General features: G+C 35.6%; 1 protein-coding gene across 3 annotated transcripts; it reads right to left on the bottom strand.

Moving 5' to 3' along the window:
- Positions 1-1,534: 1,534 nt before the first annotated feature.
- mfsd1 (major facilitator superfamily domain containing 1) lies at positions 1,535-21,625 on the bottom strand. 3 transcript variants are annotated; one of them, XM_038298240.1, is made up of 17 exons: positions 21,390-21,624; positions 21,225-21,277; positions 19,133-19,245; positions 18,964-19,006; positions 18,796-18,863; positions 18,468-18,576; positions 17,420-17,522; positions 16,908-17,006; positions 16,529-16,640; positions 15,042-15,098; positions 14,254-14,410; positions 11,746-11,843; positions 11,524-11,636; positions 11,376-11,423; positions 9,219-9,285; positions 2,383-2,488; positions 1,535-2,196 (listed from the first exon to the last, which is right to left on the bottom strand). In XM_038298240.1, the coding sequence occupies exons 1-17, from the start codon at positions 21,556-21,558 to the stop codon at positions 2,137-2,139; spliced, it is 1,575 nt and encodes a 524-aa protein (XP_038154168.1). In that variant the 5' UTR covers positions 21,559-21,624; the 3' UTR covers positions 1,535-2,136. The 3 variants fall into 3 exon arrangements, with proteins under 3 accessions (XP_038154168.1, XP_038154169.1, XP_038154170.1); XM_038298241.1 differs by lacking the exons at positions 1,535-2,196; positions 2,383-2,488 and adding an exon at positions 4,797-5,425 and having other exon boundaries at positions 21,390-21,625; XM_038298242.1 differs by lacking the exons at positions 1,535-2,196; positions 2,383-2,488 and adding an exon at positions 6,868-8,252 and having other exon boundaries at positions 9,209-9,285; positions 21,390-21,625.
- Between the last annotated feature and the right edge of the window lie 5,707 nt (positions 21,626-27,332).

A 27,332-nucleotide genomic window follows, 5' to 3' on the forward strand; every position in this document is an offset into this window, starting at 1 on the left:
GAGAGAATCTGAAGTATCCATTTCACCATGTTAGTATCGATCTAATACGGATTTCTGGATATCAATATTTCGGATAGATCCGCCCATCACTACCCAACCCCTGCTAAGCAGTTTGTGCTGATATATACCCATTTGCTTTTTTCTCACAACAGAAACTGTTTTGTCTTAACTGAAAAATGACTCCATTCACTGAAATATATCACATTATAGTTCTGGTAGAACTTACAGCAGCCTTTGATCATAATAGATTGTCTTATAGTTTTGTTGGGATTTTTATAATTATTTTAGAGTTGCTAAGATGAACTAATATGTCAAACGATAAATATTGTAACCTGGGGTAGGTGTGTATAAATTCCTAAACTTCTACCTACTCCCTGAGTTCCATTATCATTTCCTTTGTATTGCTGCTCAAAGAAATTTTATAATTTCATGTAGAAGCTTCTGTTTCCATATAGACTATATGTCTGGTATGAAAAGACTGATCTCCCGGTAAACAGAATTGATATAACCATATATAATCAATATTTCCTATGTCTTTTATGCAGATAACAATTAGCTGTACCCCTATGTTACAGGTTTGGATAATGAATAAAGTGAAAGTTTTCTTTCCAGACCTCTTAATTTATGCCATGCATTTTAAGAACATTTGTTTCATGTTAATCTTTATTTATTCACAACTTTATGGTTAACACTGTGACTTCCCCAAGGCTCTAAAAAGTAAAAATACACTTGAATCCCGCTGACCAATATTGGGATATTACTGACCCTTTTGCACAGAAAAGGAGAACGATGTATGTTCCTACATCTAATACAGTCAAGATCATTAACCTTTCAATGTGGATTAAGATGTTTGCCCATCTTTGTTCATGGGGATCTTCTTTTAAAGCTACAGTGTGTAATTTTAAGCGACATCTAGCGGTCAGACTGCAGCAACATGAACATCTCCCCCCCACCGCTTCTCCCCCCCAACAGTACGGCGAGCGTTACGGGACAAAATGTCTTCCACGACGTCCGCATCACCTACCTTCTCGAGTGATGAGGTTTGTTTACATAGATCATTTTACAGATAGTATTTCATTAGTCTGTGTAGGGTATAGATTTCATGTAGACTTAAGATAATAAATATACCCATTATTTTTTCTACATTGTTGTGACGTTTTGGCGATCTTGCAATCGCTAGTTTGTTGGTTCTGCGCTGCCGTAGCGCAAAGATGTCTGCCTCCATGGCTGCGAGACCCGCTCCTATGTAATTATAAATAACGAATTCTAAGGCAACGCAAATATTAAGGTTAAGAGGCTGAGCTCGTAGATGATGATAAATAACATAGTTATGTACCGTATAATATATTACATTTCTGACTGTATATCGCTGTAATTATTACACACTGTAGCTTTAAGAATATCCTGCTCATTGTGTTATTGGCATAAAGTGAACAACACCAGATGCTGCGGACACAGATGTGCTGGAGTATTCAGTAGATTTTGATATAAAAAAAATGGATAGAGAATCTTATAAGTTAGCTAAAGTAAAAACTTTCAAAACAACCTCCATGGATTGAAATTAGTTTAATTTTAAACATAAAAAAAATGACATAGTAAACAGGTAAAGAAAAAACCCTTCAAAACGCATAAGATATTTCTTGAACTCTCCCTTAATCATAGTAAAATGCAATAGCTTAGAAAAAACAATGTAACTTTTATATTGAATGCTCACTTAAAACAAAGCAATTTTGTGCTCAGTGGTTAGTATGAATGAATTGATGCCCTCTGCTGTTTGCAAAGGCTGTATCTCTAAATCCGACAAAATATTTAGTGATAACCCTGAGATCAATACTTAGTGCAAAAAAACAACTTTGGTTTTGACTCAGAAAAAGGCACCTCAAGTGTAGAGTATATCCAGTAACCAATAATGCATGCAATGGACATTCTCCCTATTAACAATCAACAAAATAAAATGAAAAAAACAAAACACCAAAAAGATTCATCTGTAAACAGTCACGTAGGTATGAAAACTTGGTAGGTAAAAGTGCAAAAACAAGACACTTTTAAAGCATTTTTCTATTTCAGTGCATACTTGTCTTGCACCACAATATTAGCATTATAGTCCTGCAGGAGCAGACAGATGAGTGATGGGTGTCATTTCAGGACACTCCTGTGGGCAAGTGATGACAGATGGGTAGAGCAGTGATCTGGGAGCTGAGAGGACAAAAGATATAGAGCAGGACAAAGACACCAAAGGCCATGCAGGATTAGTATTGTAGTGAAACTGCTTCGAAAAAAGCAAAAAAAAAACAAACAAAAAAAACATACACACACACACACACACAAATATAAACAGAATTCTAAGATTTCTGATAGATTTCTGACTTAACGTGATAATACCTGTGCTCCCAGCCTGGAGAGGTACCTGTTACGCAAGCCAAAAGCAGACATAGGTGCCAGTCTAGCATGCTCACCGTGCGCCACCATACTGGGTTGCATTTTAGTCCTGCAGGAATAATAATGTGGGCAAAATAAACTTCCTTTCAGCCACATTGATATAAGCATCACACTGAAAACTGAGCAAAGGAAAAGTAGCAGGAAATGCATGATAGCAGACAGAGATGCTGCAGCAATAAGAAATTAATTCAGCTGTTTCAAAAAATACTTGTAATTTATTATAAGGCCATAGTTGTTTGCAATTTTCATTCTTTCAAACATATAATAATCAGTATAAGTGCAATCATTTAAACAAATCAAGTTTATACAGCTATGTTTAATACAAATATGTTCCAAAAAGAACATTTTCACAACTGTAAAAAGTGCATCATATAAGAGCATTTAGTTTCTGAATCATGATTGGTCATCCTTCTAATGTTTACTCTGAAATATATAGTTTTTATCCTTTAGTCCAACTTTTACTTGTAGAATTATGCTATTGGAGTGGTATAAACCAGTGATTGAGCCCTATGTCCTCCAACTTTTAGATGCGTCTCTGCTTCAACACACCTGACTCCAGTGTGAGCTTATTAGCAGGGCCCTGCAGAGCTTGACTGTATGTTAACGAGGTAGTTCAGCCATTTCATTTAGACTTGAAGGGCCACCTAAAAGTTGCAGGACACTGGACCTTAAGGAGTTTTAGAAGACTGGTTTAAGAACTTTATACATTTCCTTTCATATTAGTTTTTTTTTTTACTTCTTTAAAACTTTGATTGTAAACTCATTTAGTAAACTGTGATTTATTGAGCAAAATCTTTACTCTGAGAAGCAAAGAAAGGTGCATTAGTCCTACAGACCTTTAAATTTTAAAAGAAAATTGAAGCATTCTTTTTTAAAAGAAAATTATATCTAAAACCTATTTATGGTTCACCATTTTTATTTTGCTAATTTCAAACAGTTTATGATAAATGTTGTCATAATTGCATTTGTGTATTTCTATATTTATGTATTGCTTTTACAATTTTTGTGGTAAAATTTATTTGCTTGATCATTTCAAGTGATTACTTTTGGTCCAGGCATCAGTTTTTAACCTCTATAAAGCATGTGGTCCCGCTTTCTTTTTGAAACTTGTTAAGAAGAGTTTAAATGAGCCCCACTGCCCCATCAGCTGCTAACCTCCCTAAATTAAAACACAAATTTCGGAAGAAAAAAAAAAAAAGGTCACCAAAATACATGCACTTATTGTGTGGAAACGTGGTGCTTATATTTAAAAAACCCATGTTTTAAAATTACAGTTTGAGAGCTTTAGGTGCCATGTCGGTTAAGGAAGCATGGTGCATACTTAAAAAAATATCAGCTTGTTATATCTTTGCAACTCTGCAGCTAAAAAGCTGTAAAATATTTTGATATTTACACAAAACAAACCTATAAAATGAGCACATATTTAGGTAATGTTTTCTGCATCAAAATAAAGGGCAATTGTTACAGGTAACAGTATCACTGCAGTGAATGTGTGAGACAGAAATAATTAGTTATTCTTCTTCAAATAATTAGGTCATTATATACACGTTTTCTTTAACTTAAAAATGTGTTTATTTTCCGATACAGTAATAATCTTATATCATCTTATAATTAGTGCAATGCAGATAAAAAGCATATGGGGCTAATCTCCAACTACATAACTAGAATTCCAATTGTTACAGCTTGAAGGCTTTGTTCAAATGAAGCATGGAACAGTTTTGAAAAGTGCTTTGATAAAAGTTAATTACCGGAATTTAATAAACCATAAAAAGAACTATAAAACATTTACACCTTTTATAAACGATTTAAATAATTTTAAAATGTCATATTCAGGATTATGTTTATAAATGCTAAAACTAAGTGCCACTTTACAGTTAAATGGATTCATAAGTGGATTATCTTTCATTATTCGATGATTCAACAGAAAATTAACGCTTATGAACTTTATAGCTCATTGGATGTGCTTTCTTCGTCCTCTGGCATGGGAGCTGCCTTGGAGCTCGTCTGCCTGGCTGTGTGTTTCCTGGACGGGGCCGCCTTTTACAGCTGCTTTTTGTATCTCTGCTTCTGTCTCCTTGAACCCCAGTCGGCCTCGGCAGATGGCCGCTCACACTGAGCCTGGTTCTGCTGGAGGTTTCTTCCTGTTAAAAGGGAGTTTTTCCTCTCCACTGTCGCTACAAGCATGCTTAGTGTGGGGGATTGTATTTGAGTCAATGAGTCAATGCAATCAACTGGTTTTCCTTAGATAGAAAACTTTGTATCAATTTGATCTGGTTGAACTGTAAAGTGCCTTGAGATGACATGTGTTGTGAATTTGGCGCTATATAAATAAACTGAATTGAATTGAATTGAATTGAAAAGCCATTTAAAAGTTTAGGAAATAAAATAACTGAGCAATAAAGCTTAAAAAGTACCGCCTATGCTCTATAGGAGATTATCTGTTGAAGAGTAATGATGTATCAGATTTAGTTTGATGAAGAAAATAAGTAAAATAAAACTATTATGGAAATTTGACTTGGCAGTGATAATGTTGACATAAGTCAAACAAGTCCCTTTGAAAACAGTAATACACACAAAGTTGACCTATACTGAAATTGAGCTGAGAAGAAAAGTGCTAAAAACCCTTTAGACTTCATTCTTCCAGACAGTTATAAAAACTTGAAGCATATTTGCACTTTAGAAACTTCATGCTGCATATAAGAGATTACTTGTGAGTAAGAGCAGGTAGAAATCATGTCAGTAGAGGAGTAGTTATGTTCAAACAAAGATTTGTCATTTCTAAGTGTCCTTATGTCAAAACAGGTTAAAGCAATAGTCAATTCCAGACAGTCAGTTCAGGTTTCGAAGAGCCACAGATGACATCACTGGGCAGAGCCAGAACCGCAGTCGTGCCCCATTGGCCGTAGACTGAAAGCTCTGGGGTGGACAGTGCAGTCTGTTTTTCTGACGCCCAGGACCATGTGTGTTCGCTCACCACCATCATCATCTGGAAAATATCAGTCACAGCATGAATCAGAAGGTAAAAGTCAGCCTCTGGAAGTCTGATGTCAGACACGCAATAAAATTCTGGTTAGACACATTGGATTAAAAAAATAAAAAATAGGGGATAGTACTAAGGAATAAATTAATACACCCAGAATTGCTGGTTATTATTTTCATGCAATGAATGAAAATTAGTCATGGTAACCTTTTAGAGCATACATTGGGTGGTTAACAGTGGCATGCATCACGTATTGTATGAAAATCTAAGAAACCTCAAAATTAGCAGCTTAGTCAGAGACAAACAACAACAACAACAAAAAGAGCCTGATCTTTACACCTTCCAAATAAGGGATGCTAAATTGTATGTGCAAAAAAAATGCACAAAATAAAACGATAAAAAATTTTGTAAAATAAATCTAAAACTCAAACAAAACCCTTGAGAAAGCTGTCCTTGTCTGCAGATTGACCCCACCGCAATCCCACCCCTGTCCAAAAAGCAGCTGCAGCCAATGAACAGCAGATTCATATCTAAACAGCTGGATTTACCTCCACCACCTCCTCTTAATAGCAGCTTGACCAAATCTACTGCAAAACAAAGTAGGTCCAGGACAATTTATAAAACATAGCTTTTGATTCTTGCCACGAGTAACAGATGCCCACTTTGAAAGTGCATAGTTATGATGCATTAAGCCCATAAATCAAGATTATTTTCCAAATAATTATTGTTCTAACTGGGATGACTTGATAGGGAATCAATTAGATGTTACTTAGGAAGAGGCACAAGCAAGTAAAAAGCTTAACTCTATTGGTTCATTACCATTAAGACAATCTATGCAAAAAGCCTAATCAATAGAGTTAAGCTTTTTACTTGCTTATGCCTATATATGTAAATGAATATGGATGCAATAAAATAAGACATTACATCTTAGAATTGCATCTGATTGACAGTTTACCTATCGCTGAGGTTATGCACAGAGCAGTGTCCTTCAATAAGATTCAACTTGGCCGATTTTTAAATCTGGCTCATTAATCGACAAGAATACAAATGCTGCAAAAAGCAAAAGGAAACTTTTAAAACGCAATGATTCTGCTTCTCACACGCTGAGCTGCTTGGTGTCACCTCTCTGGTAACAGAGAATATTTAGCTCTCTCTGCATCGCCCCTCCCTGCAAATACACACTCACAACTGCTGCTAGCGTAGGCATGGAGTTGGACGGGGAGGCAGAAGGTGAGCAGTTTACTCCATGGTAAGCTGTGACAAACATCCTCATGAAAACATGCTGTTAGGGGCACATTAAGGAGAGCAGACGAGTTTTATATGCACTAGTTTTGGTGAGCATATTAGTGTTTTAGCTCTGTGAAAGTTTCAACTCTTTGTGAAATATACATAGTTTTAGAAGGAAAATATTATATTCCGTCCTTCTACACTTCATGCTCACTTAGCAGTTCATGTTTTCATTATATCAGTTTTTAAAAGGCTATAACGTATGTATTTAGTTGTAACCCTGTTTGGATTTCTTAGAAACTGCAGCATTTCTACTTAAATCTAGTTTATTCCCTTGTGTTCAGTGGAGGAGGCAACTTTTCACTTGCTTGCAAATATGACAAATTTTGATTTCTGAGGTGTTTTTGTGAATGAGTGTTTTAAAAATGAATCGGATACAAAGCACCTCCCATTAGCAAGTGTGTTATCACCCAAGCTGTATGCAGCTAGTTGTTTCCATTTTTAAATGCTGCAGAAGTGTAATCTAATTACTGCAATACACTAAAAGTGTATATATATGAATTTCTCAGGCAGAGGGGAACAATCAGGTGTCGAGCCACTCCATGTAGTATATTATAGGGGCACATTGTTATACCATTCCCTTTAAAGTATTAACCACTGTCAAAAAACATAAGGATTGAAGTGTTTGAAACAATAATTGTGTAGGATCCAAGTTGAACATAACCACAGCACTGGTTTAGACATTAAAATCCCCATGAAAAATATTGTTTTAATAAAACTTTAAAAGTTTTTGGTTTCTTTTTGTAAAAATTGTATAGCTATTAATGATGTATTGAAAAATGACTAAAACAAGGTATTTGTATTTCCTTTAGAGACCAACAAAATGTCTCATGACTCAACATCTTTAACACATCAGTAATGATATGACTTCACTTCATACCAAAGGGGTCGAATGAATCAGCTTTCAAAAGCACAGGGTGTGTAAGGAAACCTGTTTGCCACAAGATCCTTTACATCCCCAAATCTTCACCAAAATGCCAGCAGGAGGTAACTAACACCTGACAAATAACATTATTAGTGATAAATTGAGGATGGAAATTTAATGGACCTTATGGAAACAAGCTGTTTGTGTCTGGTTTAAGAAAAAATAAAAGATATAAGGCCATGAGCATTGACATTTGTAATAAACATGCAGGATGGCTATTAGCGGGTATGCAATAACAGCCACCTAAAAGCACAATAAAGTCTAATGAGCCAACCAGTTCAATACACCATTTATAAAGGGGCGTTAAAACGTACTTCTGAGGCTTGTAAAAATGCTACTGTTCACTCAATAATCCTAAAGGTGTTATGTGACTCATGCATTAGGGGTTTTTGTATGAATTTGCACTTTCGAATAATCAATCAATTGTCATGAAAAGATTGGTAAATCAGTTGTAGCAATCACAGAGATTGCAAAACTTTTAAATTATACTCTAATAAAATAGATCTAACTGAACTTCCTAAGTGCTCTTATGAAGCTGGTTGGTCATCTGTCTCTAAACCAGTATAGGTTAGTCCTTCAGTTTAAACAGTAGTTATGTGGATGGGAGAGGTGGAAGATTAAAGGAAAATTCCGGTTTTTAACACTTTTAGCCCATTTTCTGTAGTGTCCAGGATGAAATCGAATGATCAACACCAAAATTTTGACAACTGGTCCTGTCTCTGCTATTTGGCTCATGCAGAATCCCCCCCCCTGACTGCTTCAGAATGGCTTCCATAGTGCATGTCCGATAATGTCCTTAAAACAACCTTAAACGTTCTTTTTTTTAAATATGCTACTCACCGGGTCGTCAGCGCTGTTCAATGACGTTCCAAAAAAAGTTTCGTAAAGAAAAAACGTTCCTGTAGTGTTTTATTTAGCATTTTGTAAATCCTATTGAGTTCTGTTGGAATAGTCAATATCCCTCCGCCACCGGAAACGGAAATGGGGCCTGTTTACACTTAGTTGTAGTCTTTTCGCAAGGCCCAAGTGTTTCTGCTTCACTCTGTGTACTCCGACGTCGAGGTGCTAACGTCTCTGTTAAACACTTTAAAAAACTCTGAAAATGGAATACGAAAGGTGGATTCTTGAGGAGGACATATTGGACTTTGAGTTTGACGGTAGAGGATACCGTCGCCAACTAGTGGTCTGGAGTGTGCAACGCTTCAGATTCGAACGGGAAGCGGAAGTTTATAAGCGGTTGTGATGTATCGGAAAAAATAGTTCTGGGATTTACAAAATGCTAAATAAAACAAGACAGGAACGGTTTTTCTTAACGAAACTTTTTTTGGAACGTCATTGAACAGTGCTGACGACCCGGTGAGTAGCATATTTTAAAAAAAGAAAGTTTAAGGTTGTTTTAAGGACATTATCGGACATGCACAATGGAAGCCATTCTGAAGCAGCCAGGGGGGGATTCTGCATGAGCCAAATAGCAGAGACAGGACCAATCGTCAAAATTTTGGTGTCGATCATTCGATTTCATCCTGGACACTACAGAAAATGGGCTAAAAGTGTTAAAAACCGGAATTTTCCTTTAAGGCTACTCACTCTGCATTTGTAGAGGTCTCCTTCTGTAGTTTAGCTCTGGCTGCAGCTGACTGGTTCAAACCTCCACCTGGGGACAAATAGAGCAAGACGCCGAGATGTGGAGAGGTAATGAGTAAAGTTATAAATTTGAAAGAATCTGATTCACTTTCTCTCTCCTCTGTGTTGCTGAGCAGTGCTGCAGAGGGCAAACATTTAGTTTATTTGCCTTCACAGGTTAATGATTTTGTTGATGGGGTTGCTAGTTCTCTGCGTACTGCCTTAGACAATGCAGCCCCTTTGAGAAAGAAAAACTTAAAAAATAGAAACCTGGCTCCCTAGTTTAATGCAGAGCTGCACTCTGAAGCAAAATGCTAGGAAACTGGAGAGAAAAAATTGCACTCCACATGCCTACGGAAATCCTATCCGGTCTGGAAAAATAGTTTACTGCTGTATAAGAGGACCCTTCGTAAAGCAAGAGCAGCATATTTCTCCTCATTAATAGAGGACAATAAAAATAATCTTTTTGATACAGTTGCCAAACTCACCCAGAGCCATAGCTCTGTTGAATTGTCCATCTCACCTGCTCTTAGTCAGCTCCGGTGAAAGTCGCTAATGATATTCTCATGGCCTCAGAAAATGCACATGTATCTGTACTTGTCCTGTTAGATCTCAGTGCAGCATTTTATACAGTTGATCATCATATTCTTTTTGAAAGACTTGAATATTTTGTAAGAAAGGAAGAGCAATAGACTGGGTTGAATCTTATCTATCTGATCGATTTCAGTTTGTTCACGTTAATGAGTACCACAGGGATCAGTGCTAGGACCAATTCTCTTTATCATATATATATATATGTTCCCAATCTGTAGAATTATTAGACAGCATGGGATTAATTTACAGTGCTATTCTGATGATAATCAGCTATATCTGTCTATAAAACCAGATGAAGCTAACCCATTACATAGATTACAGGCATGTCTTAAAAACATAAAAACCTGGATGACGCTTAACTTTTTACTCCTGAATGCAGAAAAAAAGGAAGTTATATTCTTTGGACCAGAGTCTTGGAAAAAAAGCTGATTAGTCAGTCACTTCATTTAGATGGGATTAAACTGATCTCAGATAATAAAGTAAAAAATCTTGGTGTTGTTTTTGATCAGGACCTGTCATTTAAATCCCATATCGAAGAGGTTTCTAGAATTTCCTCCTTTCATCTGAGGAATACTGCAAAAACATTAAAATATCCTGTGCAGTGATGCTGAGAAACTAGTCCATGCATTTGTTACTTCAAGGCTGGACTATTATAATTCTTTACTATCAGGAAGTCCACAAACTGTAGTTAAAAGTCTTCAGCTGATCCAAAATGCTGCAGCCAGAGTTCTGATGAAAATCAAAAAGAGATCATATCTCTCCTATTCTAGCTTCTCTTCATTGGCTTCCTGTTAAATCCAGAATAGAATTTAAAATCCTCCTTCTCACATATAAAGCTTTAAATGGCCAAGCTCCATCTTATATCAGATATCTGATTGTTCCTTATGTTCCTAACAGAGCACTTCACTCTCAATCTGCAGGTTTACTTCATAGAATTTCTAAAAGTAGAATGGGAGGCAGATCTTTTAGTTATCAGGCTCCTCTCCTGTTGATGTGCGCTCTTCATCCTCTGACATGGGAGCTGGCTCGGAACTCGTCTGCCTGGCTGTGGGTTTCCTGGATGGAACCACCTTTTACAGTTGCCTGTTGTATCTCTGCTTCTTTCTGTATGTCTTTTTCTGTCTCCTTAAACCCCAGTCGGCCTCGGCAGATGGCCGCTCACACTGAGCCCTGTTCTGCTGGAGGTTTCTTCCTGTTAAAAGGGAGTTTTTCCTCTCCACTGTCCCTACAAGCATGCTAAGTGTGACGGATTGCCTTTGAGTCAATGAGTCGATGCAATCAACTGCTTTTCCTTAGATAGAAAACTTTGAATCAATTTTACTGTATGATCTGGTGAACTGTAAAGTGCCTTGAGATGACATGTGTTGTGAATTGGCGCTATATAAATAAACTGAATTGAATTGAGTCTAGATCTGTTTGCTGAAAAGTGGCACTGTAAACCGTGGAAATGCCATGTATATAAGGAGAATGAAAAGGCAAAGAGGGAACACCCAAGAGAAAAAGCAAAAACTCTAGGCTTGAAACTACCTTTAAGATAATCCACAAAATAGAGCCCCACCACTGCCATCAGAGCAACTGCAAGACAAGTAAAGAAAAACCATGTAGAGAATAAATAAGGTTTAATGTCCAACTGGAATTTCAACTTAAAAAACAGAACAGATTGAAAAATACTTACTGCAAATACAGGCACAGAAAAACACTTCCAACACCAGGTATCCTCTTACATCCACAATGACTCCTACTATAATCGCAATCACAGCAAGTCCTAGGTTCTGGATGGACTGCATGCTGATAGGTAATTAAAAGAGGAGACTTTGTAAAAACTTAAAAGATACAAATCATATTATTAATCCAACAAAAGAAAAATAGAAAATGTTAAACTAAAAAAGGTACATACAAGCCATAGGCTGTTCCCAGTTGATGTTCAGGCACCACAAAGGCCACCATTGGCCACAAAGCACAGGCTAGTAGGGAGTATGAGACACCAAGCAGGGACTGGAACACCAGAGATGATTTTACATCAGATTAATGACTGACAATTTACATAAAAAAAAAGATAAAATAAAGCAATCACAAAGGAATTTAGCTAAATTCCATCAGTATCTTAATTAATAGTTGGAGAGTAGCTTAATTTTTTCAGACAGAGCACAGCAGGCTAACGATGCATATTAGTGGAGTTTATGAAGCATTTAATTGTGCAGTGTTAAATGTTCAAACAAAAACAACTGAAATCTAAATCTAGAGCTTTGATTAAAGCTTTGTGGTTGATTGCACCTTCAACAATTGGCTTCTACAGGAAGCCAGGAGACTTCCTGCAGAGAAGGTTTTCACAGGTGCATCCCAGTCAGTTAGGATGCCATTAAAAGGTTAAATGCAGTAAGTGTCACACTTGGACTCATTATGCAGGAAATCTTTAACATGTTTTTTGTTTATGATGATGGAATATAGCTTATAAAAAACATTTATTAGATTTTTTCTTAGCAAGTGGTGGCCTTTATCTGAAAGTCAGCTGACATGATAAGGTGTTAAAAGAGAGACAGAGAGGAAAAACATGCGGCAAAGGTCAATTGGCCGAGAGTCAAAAAGCCACTTAGGGGAGACGGGATGGGCCAAGGGCCTAACCTTTATGTCACCTCCACATCGCAAAATGTTTTTTAATACAGAAATATTTGCATATTAACATGTATAACTAAGCACTGTACAGTAAATGCACACTACTTAGTTGGGGCTTCTATAGCTTGAATTATTACTTTAAAACCAAAATTATCACACATCATTATTTTTTCTCAGCCCTAAAATTGTTGGCATAGTATACTAATAGCGATTTTACAGATAACCATACAAGTCAAAAAATAAAAAATTAGTTTAAGCTCAACTTAGACTTTCCTTTTACTCCTGGTCTGAGTCTACTGAGGCAGTTTTAACTTAGTACCAAAGACTGAAAGGAAACCAGTTTGTGAACTACAGACCACAGCTCTGAAAGAGGATATTTTAATGGGATAGGATGCATGTGATAATTAGGCATAGATATCTGTGGATCATGGACAGTTAATGATCCGTAAGAATCTATGCATGTTAGCCAAAGGCCGATATTGACCACACAAATTCCCCTCCAACTGAATGCTTTATTAAATAACTTTTGGATCAAAATGAACCTAACTTGCCTACAAAATTCTGTGGAACTATGTTTGGGGAAAAAAAAAAAATATTATAATACTTGTAAACTTATCTACTGATTTTGGACTAAAAGATTTATTTTAAAGCCATATTCCAAAGTATTTCTTAGCTATATCCTTGTTAATATTTGAACTTGCTATTGTTTGATGTTTAGTGAGTGCAGACTTCCTAATTTTGTAAGAAAATATATAAGCTGATATTGAATTCCATCCCCCTAACAACATGAACTGGCTATAAGATGGCTACTGGTTGGCTCTTTCCAAGTTGATATGGACTTGGACAACCCTCTTTTGCAGTGGACAAGCTTTGAGATGCTTCACTATTATCTGAGCTTTCAACTTTAAAAAGTGATATTTGTGTGATCGGTTGCTCTTTTGTAGAAGAACATTGTGTAAGTCAATCTATCTGCCATTCTAAGGAGAGAAACTTTCTGTTTTGCATTGAAATGTGGGGAGATTTTGGCTAAACAATATTCTCCTTTGCTCATAACAAAAATAAATATACATTTTGGTTCAATAAAGTATTTTTAAGTTAAGCTGAAAAACATCAAGGATCCCCAACACCTATACCAAGAGACCAAATGTCTGTGGCTGACCCACTGAGATCTCCAAGGAGGTTCTAAGAACAACATATCAGTCCAAAACTTAAGAGTTGAAGTGCTGAAAGTATGCTGCAAATGTCTAACTACTGGAAAAAGGGGAGAACGTGGTTCGCCACAGATGGGATCTTTAAGATGTTATTGACTAGTTAGAAACTTTAAGAAAATAATGTTAGCATGGACTGCATCGGTCTTTCCTTTCTAGCCCTAAATCTTTGAGATTGAGGTGGAAAATTAGAAAAGACAAGGAGAATTTTCCAGAAATGATTAAGGGAAGATAAATATCCTTTCAGTGGTCTTATAATAGTCCCATGACCTGTGAGTCATCATCATCAAAATAATCTTTACATTAGATGAAAGATTAGAATAACGACTTGCAACAAATATGCAAATTAAATTTCTTGAAAGAAAAACAAAAATATTAGATATTCTAATTCATTTAGGCCTTTTATGTTGTTTTTTACTGTATTTGTTAAACTAATAAAGTAACAGTCTGTTGCAATGATGTGATAAAATGCCCTCAAAGACTTTTTTTTTAATTTTGATGGTGGTTTATTTGCCTACCCAAAACTGTTTATGTGTGAAAAAACATCTTAGTTTACAGATAAAGAGAAATAGGCTCCAGATTACCATAGCGATCCATGGGTTCCAGAAGGTGAAGGCCAGCATCATGTGAGCGCCAAGTGTTGCGATGACTGCAGCAAAGACCCAACCTACATTCCTCCCAGTCTTATCAACAATAAAGCCGAGAATTGGAGATGCAGGTGCTGAGATGATGTATACGATACTGGAAAAGAATTTTGTTAACAGTTACTTTGAGAAATGAAAATAAACTTGCAATTACGTTAAAAAAATAAAGCATAATGCAAAAAGATTTTTGTTTTGCCATCATTATTGCCTTGTGCAGTAATTTATTTTAATCAATATTTCCACTTAAATAAGGCAAGAATAAAGTCACTGCAACTAAAATATTTTTATCTGAAAATTTAAAACTTATTCAGCAAGCCTGTCATTAAAACTGTTTCCCATTATTCCCTTTCTTTTCACTTTAATGGCAATTCTGATAAGTAAAAATTAATTGTGGTTTAAATTAAGAGTATGACTGAAAAATACAATTTGAGATAAGCCTAGTTTTCTTTCTTTCCTTTTATTTCAATGGCCTAACCTTGACCCTCACCCTAACTCTGACCATTTCCAACACACACCTAACCCTAGACCTAACCTAAACTCAATGTAAACCTTAACCTAACCGCCCCCCAAATAGAGAACCTTTCCTCATTGGACATGTCATTAGTCCCCACAAGTAACTGCAAGTTCAAAAAATTCAGAGGAAGTCCCCACATGGTAACAAAAACATGATCACACACAAACATCTGTAAATGAAATATATATCTATTTTGGAAAAATATGTTATTCACCTGTTAACGGCTCTGGCTTGAGCTGGAGAGAAGTTGAACTTTTCAATAAAGAAAACCCTGAAAAACGAAGGATGATGTGATAAGACTTGCAATAAAAGCCTTCCTACATGTTTTATAGTTATATAAACACAAAGTTAGAATAAAGTAATTACATTTTCAATGACAATAAATTTTCTCCCATATATTACATTCTCTCTTCATTCGCAGGAGAGCCATTTGCTGCATAAGTATAAAATGTCTGCGGTGAAAACCATAGCTGCTGACAACTCATTTTTGTGCCTTTTAACTGAGGGCAAACTATTAAACTAAACTATAACTACTAAACTACGCCAAACTTATTATCAGCTTTTGCCTGTCCTTGTGGTGTAACTGAGTTCGTTTTTGATTTCTAAGGCCAACAAATTAATAAAAAAAACAAGTTTTCTCAAAACTGCAACCATTTGTGTGTTTCAAAGACCAAAATAGAAAAATATTGATTTATAAAGAAAGAAAAAAAAGACAACAGATATCAAGTGTTGTTTTTGCTGTTAAGTCTGTCTATTGACCAACATCATGATGGCATTAATACTACACCACTGTAAAATAAAAGTGCAGACTAATTTTTTATCTTGTAAACGTACAACTAAGGCAAAGCAATTATTCACATTTTTCCTTCAAATTTAATTTGGGGTTGAAAAGGTTGCAAGATAAAACAGCTTTGAATATATATTAGCAACATGTATAACCAAGGTGGAAACCATCAGACTGGCTGATGCAAAGAGAAAAACTCTGGATGTAGAGTCCACTAATAAATTACTTTGAATTTTTTTGTTAAAAGCAATTCCTCATACCCAACAATAAAGTTTTGTGAAAGTATACTGTGTAAATGAACAAACTATATCTATACATTTTGTCTGGAATTGGGTTGGTTTACATTAAAAACTGTTACACAAAATTAAAAGACAACATTAAAAATCAACATGAGACAAATCATCATAATTACCAAGAATGGATAAAGGCATTCATGTAATATCTTGTTTATATCATGTCAAACTAGAAAAGCACTAGACCTTCTGTGACCTACTGTACACCTAGAGCTAAAACTCACACATCTGGATCATGACTGTCTAAGGCTGAACCTGTAAAGAGTCACTGCTGCCACCCTCTGGTATAAGAGGGAACTGCTTATTTCCTCAATAAATTCATATCTCGCAATGTTTAAGTATCTTGTATCTGTATTATGATCTCGATCATCACCAAAATGTAATTAACTGTTCCTTGGCATGAGGCGCATCTCTGGTACAAATTTAATCAAAATCTGTTCTTTAATTTTCAAGTTATTCTGTACACAGACAGAAAGACAAAAAGAAAAAAAACTATCCTAAAACATAAGCTCCCTGGCAGAGGTAAGTAATGAAGCACTAATAAGAAAAACTTTATTATAGTTGATGCTAGGGAAAAAATATAGTGTTTGTGTATCTTAGAGAGAAAAGATGTATAATACTTACTGGCCTTGTCCAATAAATGGGAAAATGGCAACATAGTAAAATACACAAATGATGAAGATGAGCCACAGGGCTAGGGAGAAATCTTTCACATCAGTCAGCTTTATAACCTCGCCTGAAACAGAAGATCAATATGTATATTAGTTACAAAATGTAATTTTATTGCAACAGAGAAAGCCTACATAAAGGCTTTATTCAAATGCACAATTACGCAAAACCCTGGATCTATCTGGCTTTTTTTCAGGAAAGAATAAATAAGCAGATCACAACATAGACAATAGATCAATACTAATCAGTTCAGTTCAAAACTTGAAGCAGTCAGGGACAGCTTGTAGTTAAGGAGGAGCAAAGATAAGACAGAACAACATTATCAGAGCTTTACCAGTTTTCCCCTGTTCCTTGTGGAGGATCCTCTCTGCTCTTTTATCCAAAAATGCCAGCACCAAGGCACATAGTAGAGAAAAGACACAGGTTCCAGCAGCTAAAAGGAAAGAAGAAGTAAATCAAAAAGGGATTCAACATGAAATATTTACTTTGGTTTGGTGCATTTACTGACAACTGGCTGATGATCAGATTATCCTATTAAACTTAAACAATCAGTGGGAAACAACCCAAATCACTTTAAAATGAGCAAGATGAACTTCTACATGGGGGAAAGGTTAAGAGAACTGACACTTTTTACATTCCCATGAACATCCGAGATGCCAAGAAGCACTTTTAGTTCCCTTTCCTACTTCTCTCTGCGTTTGCTTGGCTGTAACCTGAGAACTGCATAGATTGGCCCAGTAAGTCAGGCACATCGTGTAATAAAGCATGTGTAACCAGAGGCTCACTTTAAACTCTTTCTTCTACTCAAGCAAAGCAGGGTGTTTATGCATAAAGTGCATTACCAACCAATCATGAGTGATATTCCAAGTGTGGTGTATCCAGGGGAGCCAACAGCAACTGCGACTTTGCTATACACCCAACCCATGATGTTCATGTTCACTGTGCTGCCCTACAGAAAGAGAAAGCACGTCTGAGCTTTTACAAATTTACACCTTCGGTAGCTGGCAAGAGATTCACACATTTAATCTGTATGACTTTACACCACGACTTTAAATACATTTAATCAGCATGTGATAAGTGAAAACACATTTGTAGGCTGCCACTTAGAAAAATCTGACATACTGGCATGCATTCAGCCCCATTTACTTTGAAATCCCCTAATTAAAACACAGCAAAAACTGGCCTTTATGGAAGAAGTTGTTGAAAGAATGCCATCTTATTTGCGGTTAGAGAGAAACAATGCAGGGGAGACAAAAAAATCTGGGAGACGTTATTCTGTTTGGAGGGAAGATCATTTAACTTTGCAGCTTACAAACAAAAATCTATATGTGTAAAATTAAGACTACGTCAGACTGAATGCAACACTGCTACAGTCAAACATCGTAGTGGCAAAATAAGGTGGGGACGCTTTTTATAATGGTCGACAGAAAGATGGAAGGGAGCCACAACAAAAATGACTGAAAGCTGCAAAAAAAGAATGTGACTAAAACTTTTTGTCTCAGAAATGTTCTTTTGTCAAAATCAAGACTTCAAAAGAATATTCATAGCAACTGTATGTTCAGAGATGCTCTCCATTCAATCTGACCACATTTCAGCGGTTTTGCATAGAAAAATGTGGAAACGGTATGTGTTGCACAGTCGGTAGAATCAAACTCCAAAAGACAGCTGAGTGGCTGTCAGAAATGATTGATTCATTGAGGCTGAATACAGCAGCAAATATTTCAGAATTTCATTTTTGAATTTCTTTCGAGAACCATGAATCATTTTCCTTTTATCTTCCAGATTTTGTGCTACCTTTTCACCAATACAGTACAGCTTATTTTCTGATTGAACCAAATGTGAAAAACAATAAATGATCCCTATAGATGTACATCTTCTCTGTTGGTGCCCATACCAATCGAGCCATGCTGAGCTGAAGGCCAAACACAAGGTTCAGCTCTTTGCCTTTGAACCAGTTCACTGCATACGTGTTCTGGGCCACAGCTAGCGACTCTCCCCCAATACTGTCAATGAAAACAGATAAATAAAACACATAAGCTCTGTTAAAGATAAAGACATGTATAAATTTGGTGTAAATAACTAAAATAGAAATAATTTTGGCAATTTAAGATTAGGGGAACTTCAGATTTTAAGGGAGTTAAGGTTTATGCTGTCAATTAGTGTGGCAGATATGTAAAAAAACTGTCTGAGTAAAAAGGAGTTTGAGAAGTTAAATGTTTTACCCAAATACAAAACGCCCGACTTCCATCAGCCAAAAATGATTGGACCATGCTCCCGCTGCAAATATTACCTGTAATGACGGAGAAAAAAAAAAGCACGTTTTGCACAAAAAAAAATAATAATAAAAAAAATCTACTACATTTTTTATCTAGAGCTCAACACAAACCAACCTGTCCAATGCAGACAAAAAGGGAAAATATGATGGTTCCAAGCCTGTAAAAACAAGAAGGAAAATTAAAACTGAAACAATATGGTAACATTTTTTTGTACTTCCTACATGTTGAGAATTCAAGATGAGAATTCAGAACAAAATGGCTGCAATTTGGGCCTCTGTTATACCTGATGCCAAAAACCCTGTCAATCAGAAATCCTCCCAAGAAGCAGAGAACCACATTTGGCCAGGAGTACCAGGCATACAGCTGCATGAAACTCGCAGTGTTCAGGTTCAAATCCTGAAAACAGAAATAAGGAAAAACTGTTTCTTATTGAAAAGAAAAAAAAAACTTGAAATAAAAGGCATTTTTCTTCTAAGCTAGGGACACATTGGAAGACTTTCACAGTTGTCACAGATCTTTTTTCCCCGCGTCAGCTGAAGCTACCTGAACGCCTCAAATTGTGATAAAAAATAGTAAAGCAATTTAAAATGTCATTTTGACCCACAATCATACATTTTAGGTAGGGCTGGACAATAAATTGCATTTCCAATATAATCACAATTTAACCTAATGCAATCACATTACATTTAACAAAAATAAGACAGTAAATGTGTCACTGAAGCCCTTAGGTGGCAGTAATATATTTAGAGTGGGTTTTGCCACCACACCAAAAATAAACTAAAGAGAATTAAGGCTAGCACGCAGAACCGTGCATGCAAATGGAAGAAAACACTTTTTCAAACAAAGGTTACAGTACAGTCCTGCAACAATGGACTCTGGACAAGCAAACTTGCAAGACAATAAAAAAACTGAAACCCTAAAAAAGGAAACATCTACCTCGATTGCAAACCTTTATAAAAATATTTGCAGTTTAGATTTTGTGCCAAAATTGTTCAGCCCTTATTTCAGGTTGTGAGTTTGTTGGATTTCAAAGGATTGATAACAGTCTCTTACCTCTGTTCTTACTTATAAAACGTTTTGGACTGGATGGGACAAATAAATGCAATGATGCAAGATATTTATATATATATATATATATATATATATATATATATATATATATATATATATATATATATATATATATATATATATTTTTTTTTTTTTTTTTTTTTTATATATATATATATTTGAGTATAGATCTGCTGCTTTTTACCTGTTTCTATCACTCTCTGATTGTATTATTTGAAGTGATAGTTTCTAAAATTATCTACGTAACAGGAGTAGGGCCACTGAAAATTTTTTTAAAAAGTTAACCGATTAAAAATATTAAAAATATGACTTTTTTTCTCAGACTTCTGACTTTTTTCTCAGAGTTCTGAATTTTTTCTCAGAGTTCAAACTTTTTTTTTTCTCAGAGTTCTGACTTTTTTGCACAGAATAATGAGATTAAAGTCAGACATTTTAATCTCAGAATGTTGGATCTTAATGTAGATGGGCACCATGAAGGAAGATATGTGTGAGCACTCAGCTTCACTGACATAGATGTGAGTTGATTGGAGGGGCCAGTAACACATTGGTGGAAAATGACGGAATTAGGCGACTTTTAACGTGTCCGAGGGGTCCCCAGCGAGCTTAATGGAGGAGCAGAAGGTGATTAAAACAAGAGAGCTAGTCTCTAACACAGACATGTTAATGTCTGTTAGCTGTCAGAAATCAGTCAGAATTCTGAGATTAAAGTCAGAATTCTGATATTAAAGTGTGCATTCTGATATTAAAGTGTGCATTCTGATATTAAAGTGTGCATTCTGATATTAAAGTGTGCATTCTGAGATTAAAGTCCGAATTCTGAGATTAAAGTTAGAATTCTGAGAAAACACATTCGGAATTCTGACCTTTTTCTCATATTATACAAAAATAAAATTTAAAAATCAGTTAACTTTTTACATTTTTTCTGTGGCCCTAATCATCTTCCTTAATTAGCAGTGCTGTTTTCTGTTTTTTTAGTTTTGTTGTATAGTTACAAACCGTGATCAGTTCACACTACTTAACTATAGAAACCAAATCAACTACAGCATGAGGACTTTTCAGAGCGAATGGGAATCGGAGGTAATCTGGTAAAACTTGCTGTATATTCCTCCATCCCTCAGATTAAACATGGAGGTGAGCTAAAGCCTCTCTGTAGAAACAATGAAGGTATTTTGACAGTTCAGATCGGACAGCTTCATTACTACTGTAATATTTAAGTAGCAAAGAAAAGAAAATATGCAGTATGTTTGCTATGGAAGGAAAACTGACATTTCTCTACAATATCCAAGTTTGACATCAGGAGTTACCTGAATAACTTGGGTTTGGAGAGCAGCTGGATTATCATAACAGAAGTAGCTTCCTGGAATAAAAGATTGACATGAAAAACAGCTGAATTGCAAACCCCTCTCAACTATTTACATTCTTTGTTTTCATCTCAAATATCATAAAGCGCTGTCTGGGACGCAGCTCACCGAATCCCAGGAAGCACATAAACACCAGAACCACCACCCGGTGGAGGAGGTGGCTGGGGTCGCAGATAGCAGCCATCGGTCTGCTGGCTCCGCCGGCTCCCTGTCCACCTGCGGCCGGACATTCATTCTCGTCTCCTAATAAACCCCGGCGCTCCTCAAAATCCGCCATGTTTAGCTTCTGGCTTCCCACAATAAACAGCCGAACGGAAGAAGATCATATGACCCAACCAGAGATGTCACGTGGCAGAGGATTCCTTTGGCGCGTGGACGAGGCGGGCTGTCGCGCGAGCGCGCATTGAAACGAAAGCGGATTGATACATTAGTCTGAAATATTTGCATTAGAAAGACAAAATAAAATTAACATCAATAATAGTATTTCATTGAGTTTTTTTTCCCTCTTTTTTCATTTTTAAGCAGGAGAGTCAGTGTGTGTTGACCATCCTGGCACTGCAGCAAGGTTTTATGGATTTTTGTTAGATTATTCTGGATCAGTTCTGAGATCTAGACGACCCCAATCTATTTTTCATTCCTTAGATTTTTTATTTACACGGGTATGTTTCGAGTTCTATTTAAATTGTAGTGCTCTTTGCAACTTTATGAATATCAGAGCTGTTGTCTGGAATGTTATTATAAAACAAAACTAGACCAAGACAGTATAATGACTGGTGACGTAAATAGGGCTCGGGATCCACGTTGCATTGTGGGACGTGGCGGCCATATTGATGGCTACGCGAACGTAAACATAGCTCTGATACAACGTTGTTGTTGAAAGTTGTGCATGCGTGTACATAGTTGTTTGTATATGCATTGCCCTGCTGGGCGGGCGATTGGTGTTCAGAGGCGTAGCCAGAAAATCTTTATAAGGGTGCCCAGGCAATAACCAATGTACACTGAGGGTTGGATGATTGTGGACCGGTACCAGAACCTCAGAGTCAATCTACCCTGTTCCAACAAGTAAATTAAAGAGCAAAACGTCCATGTTTTCTAAACAAAGACGAAATATCCTTTCCTACAGCCTTTGTTAAAAAATAGATGCATATATTGAAACATCTTCCTAGATAAAATGTATAGTGGATACAATTCTTTCAGGTTTGAGTTCTGGGGTGCAGGGCCGGCGATTGCTACAGGCAAGCTAGGCAATTGCCTAGGGCGACAAATGTGTTGGGGGCGCCCTCTATATTTAGCGTCGCCCTTAGGCTTACTTCCCATTAATCATAGAATTAGAAAAAAAAGCGAATTAAACCGGTTATGAAGCGTCCGTCAGTTTGACTTAACCTTACGTATATATAAATAGCAAAATATGAACAAATAAATATACCACCGTTTTTTTTATTTATTTTTTCACATTTAAGAGAAAATCGGAAAAGATTCTGATCACTTTTCAAGCGCCCTCCAACCCGGAAGTCGTGACGCCAATCACTGCAGCATGTACACCAATATTTTGGAATGAAATTGTAAGCAAACAGATATTAAAAGTAAAACAAGTGAAGTCTGGCAGTTAACTTAGCTCGCGACTCGAGAATGGCTGAACGGAAAAGACTCCTCCTCCAGCTGCTGCCGCAGTCGGCCCGTCTTCATCATCCACTCAGAGTACCACTGGTAAGCGCACACAGACTTTGTAGCTTGTCCGGTCAGTTAAAAATATTAATTGTGAAATCCGTGTTGTAATCGGAAGCATACAAGCTAGTTAGCTTGAAAAGTAAATAAAGTTTCAGACGTGCTGCGTGATGATGTGTTCAGATTGGCTCAGTAAAATGACAATTAGGTTATCATGATGCGTTCAAGTGTAACGTAAAGAAAACAGGAAATTTTGTTTTTGGCGAGAAACATGAGTAATACAGTTGTATATTGCTCTATATATAATTAAACTACTGATGCCAACATTTATTAAAAATTACATTTAATTTAAAATACAATTATTTATTTGTTAAATATTTTCCTAATCACTAAAAACATGATGAAAAGTGACAGTAGACAATACATTAACCAACAATTGTGAAAATATATTCTAGTTAGTTTTATGTCATTTCGAAGTGGCCTATTACATTAGCCATGTTTATTGAAGGCTAGAAACATTTTTGTTATGCTCACTTGTTAAGCAATAGAAGCAATACCAGTTCTGTTAATAAAATTTTGTTGCATCGTCTTTCCACCAAATAACAGAAAAGTATCGATAGTGGTATCGATAAAGACTCGGATCGATAAGGAGTATCGATAAAGGTATCGATATCAATAAATATTAACGATCCCCATCCCTAATGTTGACATCATTTTTTTCTCAGAATTATGTGCTATATTATTAGCTTGAGAATGGGTAGAAGATACTAATATAAATAAAATATTTTGTAGTGATTATCTGCATTGAGTATTCAAAAGGGATGTACAAATAATCATCAAAATATATGAAGTTATGGCTGTTCATCATAGAATATGTGAACAAAAAAAAAACAACTTCAAACTTTTAATTTTGTAATGGTATTCATAAAAGCACTTTTGTTTGTAGAGGGTTAATCCTTTCTTTAATCACTAATCAATGTCAGAAATCAGGGTAAATATACCTGATCTATTTTATTTAGAGGAAAATTTTGTTTATCTCATTTCTATTTATGTTCAAATGATTTAATTGAACTGGAACAGAAAATGTAATTTAATGTTTATCAATTACTTTTTTATGTAGTCCTTGGTTGAGGAATTTCTTAAATTTATTATTTTTTATTGTTATTTGGTAATTTCTGAAATTGATTTATTTAATATTTGTTTAATGTGTGTTAAATTTGTTAATTGTCTGAAATAAATTCATTCAATGATTCAATCCAGTTTTTTAGTTATACTTTACCTAAGTGTCCTTACAGATGGTTAAAAGTGTTTTTGCACAGTCCTAACTTTGAGTGTGTAATAAATTATTTAAAATAATAAAAAAGAAAAGGTACGGAAACCTATTCTGGTATTTGTCTATGCATCACTCCATGCTAAGTTACAGTTTTTTCTGAATGCTTAAACACAACCTTGATTCTTATAGCACAATTTCTAAAACTATTAATACTTATAGCAAATCCACTCACTGAGTTCACAAAACTAAAAGAACAAACACTGCTTTGCACTCAATTTGCAATTTTGTAACACACACTTTGCACAACTGTAGGCACAATTCACCACACAGCACTCTTTGTGGAACTGTAAACACAACTCAATGAAGCACTAAACAGATGCTGAAAACAGTACTGGTATTTCGCACGGCAAAAGTGAGGGGGGGGTGGGGGGGGGGGTGGCGCAAAACTCAATCTCGCCTACATTTTTATTTAAATAGTTATCTATGAATAATTCTTCACTGAATACTCCTATATGACTTGCAGAGAGAAATAATTTCTCTTTACCCCATATAACACAAAATGTAGTACTGAAAAGAGCATGAATTCTGTACTTATCATCTTTAATGTCAGTACATTGATGTGCTTAATTAACCACAGTATTTTGTTGTCAAGTAAATTTTAATATATATAAAAATGTTTAGAATATTTCTCTTTAGAGTATTGCTGTTGCACCATCTGTATTAGAGGGGAAAAAATGGTAGGGTGGCCTTTTTTGGCCTAAATGATGCATAATAACTAATCAGAGAAAATAGGTCAATTTTCTTCTTTTGCTCACTGTTTTGATCGAAAAACATAAGGAAATACTTACTTGGTCTAGGTTTGTTCTAGATTAAAACAGATTATATAGGTTTGAATGAACAGAAGTTCTGCACAAGCAGCTGAATATCTCCAGAGCTCTGGTACTCAGAGCAGAAAGATGATTTAAGGTCTGATGTCTGTGAAAGCTATAGGAGTACAGGGAAGCCATTGTCATCAAAGGGAAATCAGTTGAAAATAATCTATGAATGACATGCTGCATTTACATTTTCCCAAACCATACTTCAATCTTACTTATTATTAAGGTTGATCAATGTTTCTTTATTGATATTGATTAAATTTGAGCTTTTCTTTCATTGTTATTTTAACATATGTTATATTTGTCATGGTGCATTTGTAAAAACTTTTTTTTTTTTCAAGTCTCATTCTTTTAAGCACATACCTAAACACAGACGACAAGTTTGTTTTGTGGGGAGTGCAAATGCAACATTAGTTTCAAGATCTTCCCCACAGACTTCCTCTGTGGCTGGTTCGATAGCCAACTATGTCATTAGCCGAGATACGTATTAGAAAAAATTTGTTGTTGTTTTAATATCGAAGGGGGTTAAGGATATTTTATAAAGTTTTCTTTATTTTCTTTTTAGCGTGTTTATCAGGGTCTTTTACGCCGTCGTTTATTCAGCCATTCTTCTTGAGCTTTTTGGCATGAAATATGTAGAAACTTTTGAATTTGCTTCTCTGTTATAAGTAGAACGCCACTGGTCTGTTTTAACATTTATACTGTGTCACCATCAACAGTTAGAATCTCTGCCCCTTTAACCATTCTCCACGAAAATGTTTTCCTCTTAATTTTCTTACTGTCCTTATTCTTTACATACACACAGGTAAGACTCTGCATTCGTATATTTCTGTGAATGTCATTAAATATTTTTCCCTGTTCACTAAAAGAGTATTATCTGTTAGAGCTATGGTAAGGTATGCTTACATGACTAACCCAGCTTCCGGTAGCTGCTGTCGCTGCTCTGGCCACAGAGGAGCTCATTTATTTCCTGCCCAATTATCAGTTTCTGTCATAAGTGACAGAGGGTGGGCTGGAGAGAGATTATATTTTACTATTGCATTAATCATACTTCCATGCACACTTAATAATAAATCATGGAGCAGGTGACATTAATCCTGAAGAACTAGCCTTTTGAACATTTTAAAACCAAATTTCTTGGTTGTGGCAGAGTTGGATAAAGTCAGTTTAATGTTAGCATTAGCCATCAATGTCTGATTAAACTATGAATAAAAAAAAAAATGCAATTTTGCAAAATGCATTTTTTTTTTTTTATTATTCATAGTTTAATTAGACATTGATGGCGTAACCTATATGGTAAAGTCAAATATGCATTTTATTTTGCAGCATTTGGCACCAGATAACTGTCCAGATTTGTTGCTTTGAGGAACCAGAGGAGCAAAACAATCTAAAATTAATATGGAGTTGTAGCTCTTTATAACAATAATGCTCCCTTATTCAGAAAGACACATATTTTTTCAATAGATATTAATTATATCAACCCATTTTTAGGGCTTGCTTTGTCATTTCACTATAATTAGGTGCAGGAAACCTTCCAGCAGTCATCATGGAGGTGGGGCCAGATGTTTGGAGCATCACATGACCAAGCATAGAAATACAAAGTATTTACAGAGTAATTTCAAAAGCCTTTAAGCATAGGATCCTGATTACCTTTTTGGAAACGATTCTGTATTAAAAGTTATACCATGGCTAATTCCTCTTCTACAATAACTCCTTTATTTTCATTTTTTAATTCAAGGTATTGATTTGTTTTATAAGGCTGCAGAATAAGGGGAATTTATACATTTGAGGTATTCTAGACAAATTATATCATGATATCTATCATGATATAATTTCAGATAAATGTAGAATATCCACACTCCTTTTTACTTACTGGGTACTTAATGCATCCAACATCCTTTTAGTAAGGAATAAATATGGCAAATTACAAAGTACAAATGATTGACATTTTATATACATTATTAATTTGACAAGCAACTTAATGCTGCATAACTAAATGGAATTAATTTAAATGTTGACAGAAAATGTAACAAAAGGGTGAATTTCTGCCCTTATATCTGTGCTCATTCGCAAGACTTTTGAACTTTGCTCAAACTTGAATTACAATGGCAATAAGTTGGTAATATACTGTGAAGCCCTAGTTTCTAGTAATTTCCACAAATATCCATCTTAAAAAAATAGTTATGTTGCTAGTTATTGTCATGAAAAGATGTAGCAGCCTTACATTTTGATTTCCAT

This window comes from Cyprinodon tularosa, unplaced genomic scaffold (assembly GCF_016077235.1).
Source record: "Cyprinodon tularosa strain WSP-4 unplaced genomic scaffold, ASM1607723v1 ctg403, whole genome shotgun sequence".
In the NCBI taxonomy this organism is placed as follows: Eukaryota; Metazoa; Chordata; class Actinopteri; order Cyprinodontiformes; family Cyprinodontidae; genus Cyprinodon; species Cyprinodon tularosa.

What these genes read in the sequence shown, in the direction of transcription:
- mfsd1 (XM_038298240.1), bottom strand. Translation starts at nt 21,558, where the DNA reads ATGGCGGATTTTGAGGAGCGCCGGGGTTTATTAGGAGACGAGAATGAA. An exon ending in GACAGGGTTTTTGGCATCAG is followed by an intron (nt 19,007 to 19,132) that starts GTATAACAGAGG and finishes TTGTTTTTACAG; the next exon opens with GCTTGGAACCATCATATTTT. An exon ending in TTTTGTGGATTATCTTAAAG is followed by an intron (nt 9,286 to 11,375) that starts GTAGTTTCAAGC and finishes ATTTGTCCCCAG; the next exon opens with GTGGAGGTTTGAACCAGTCA.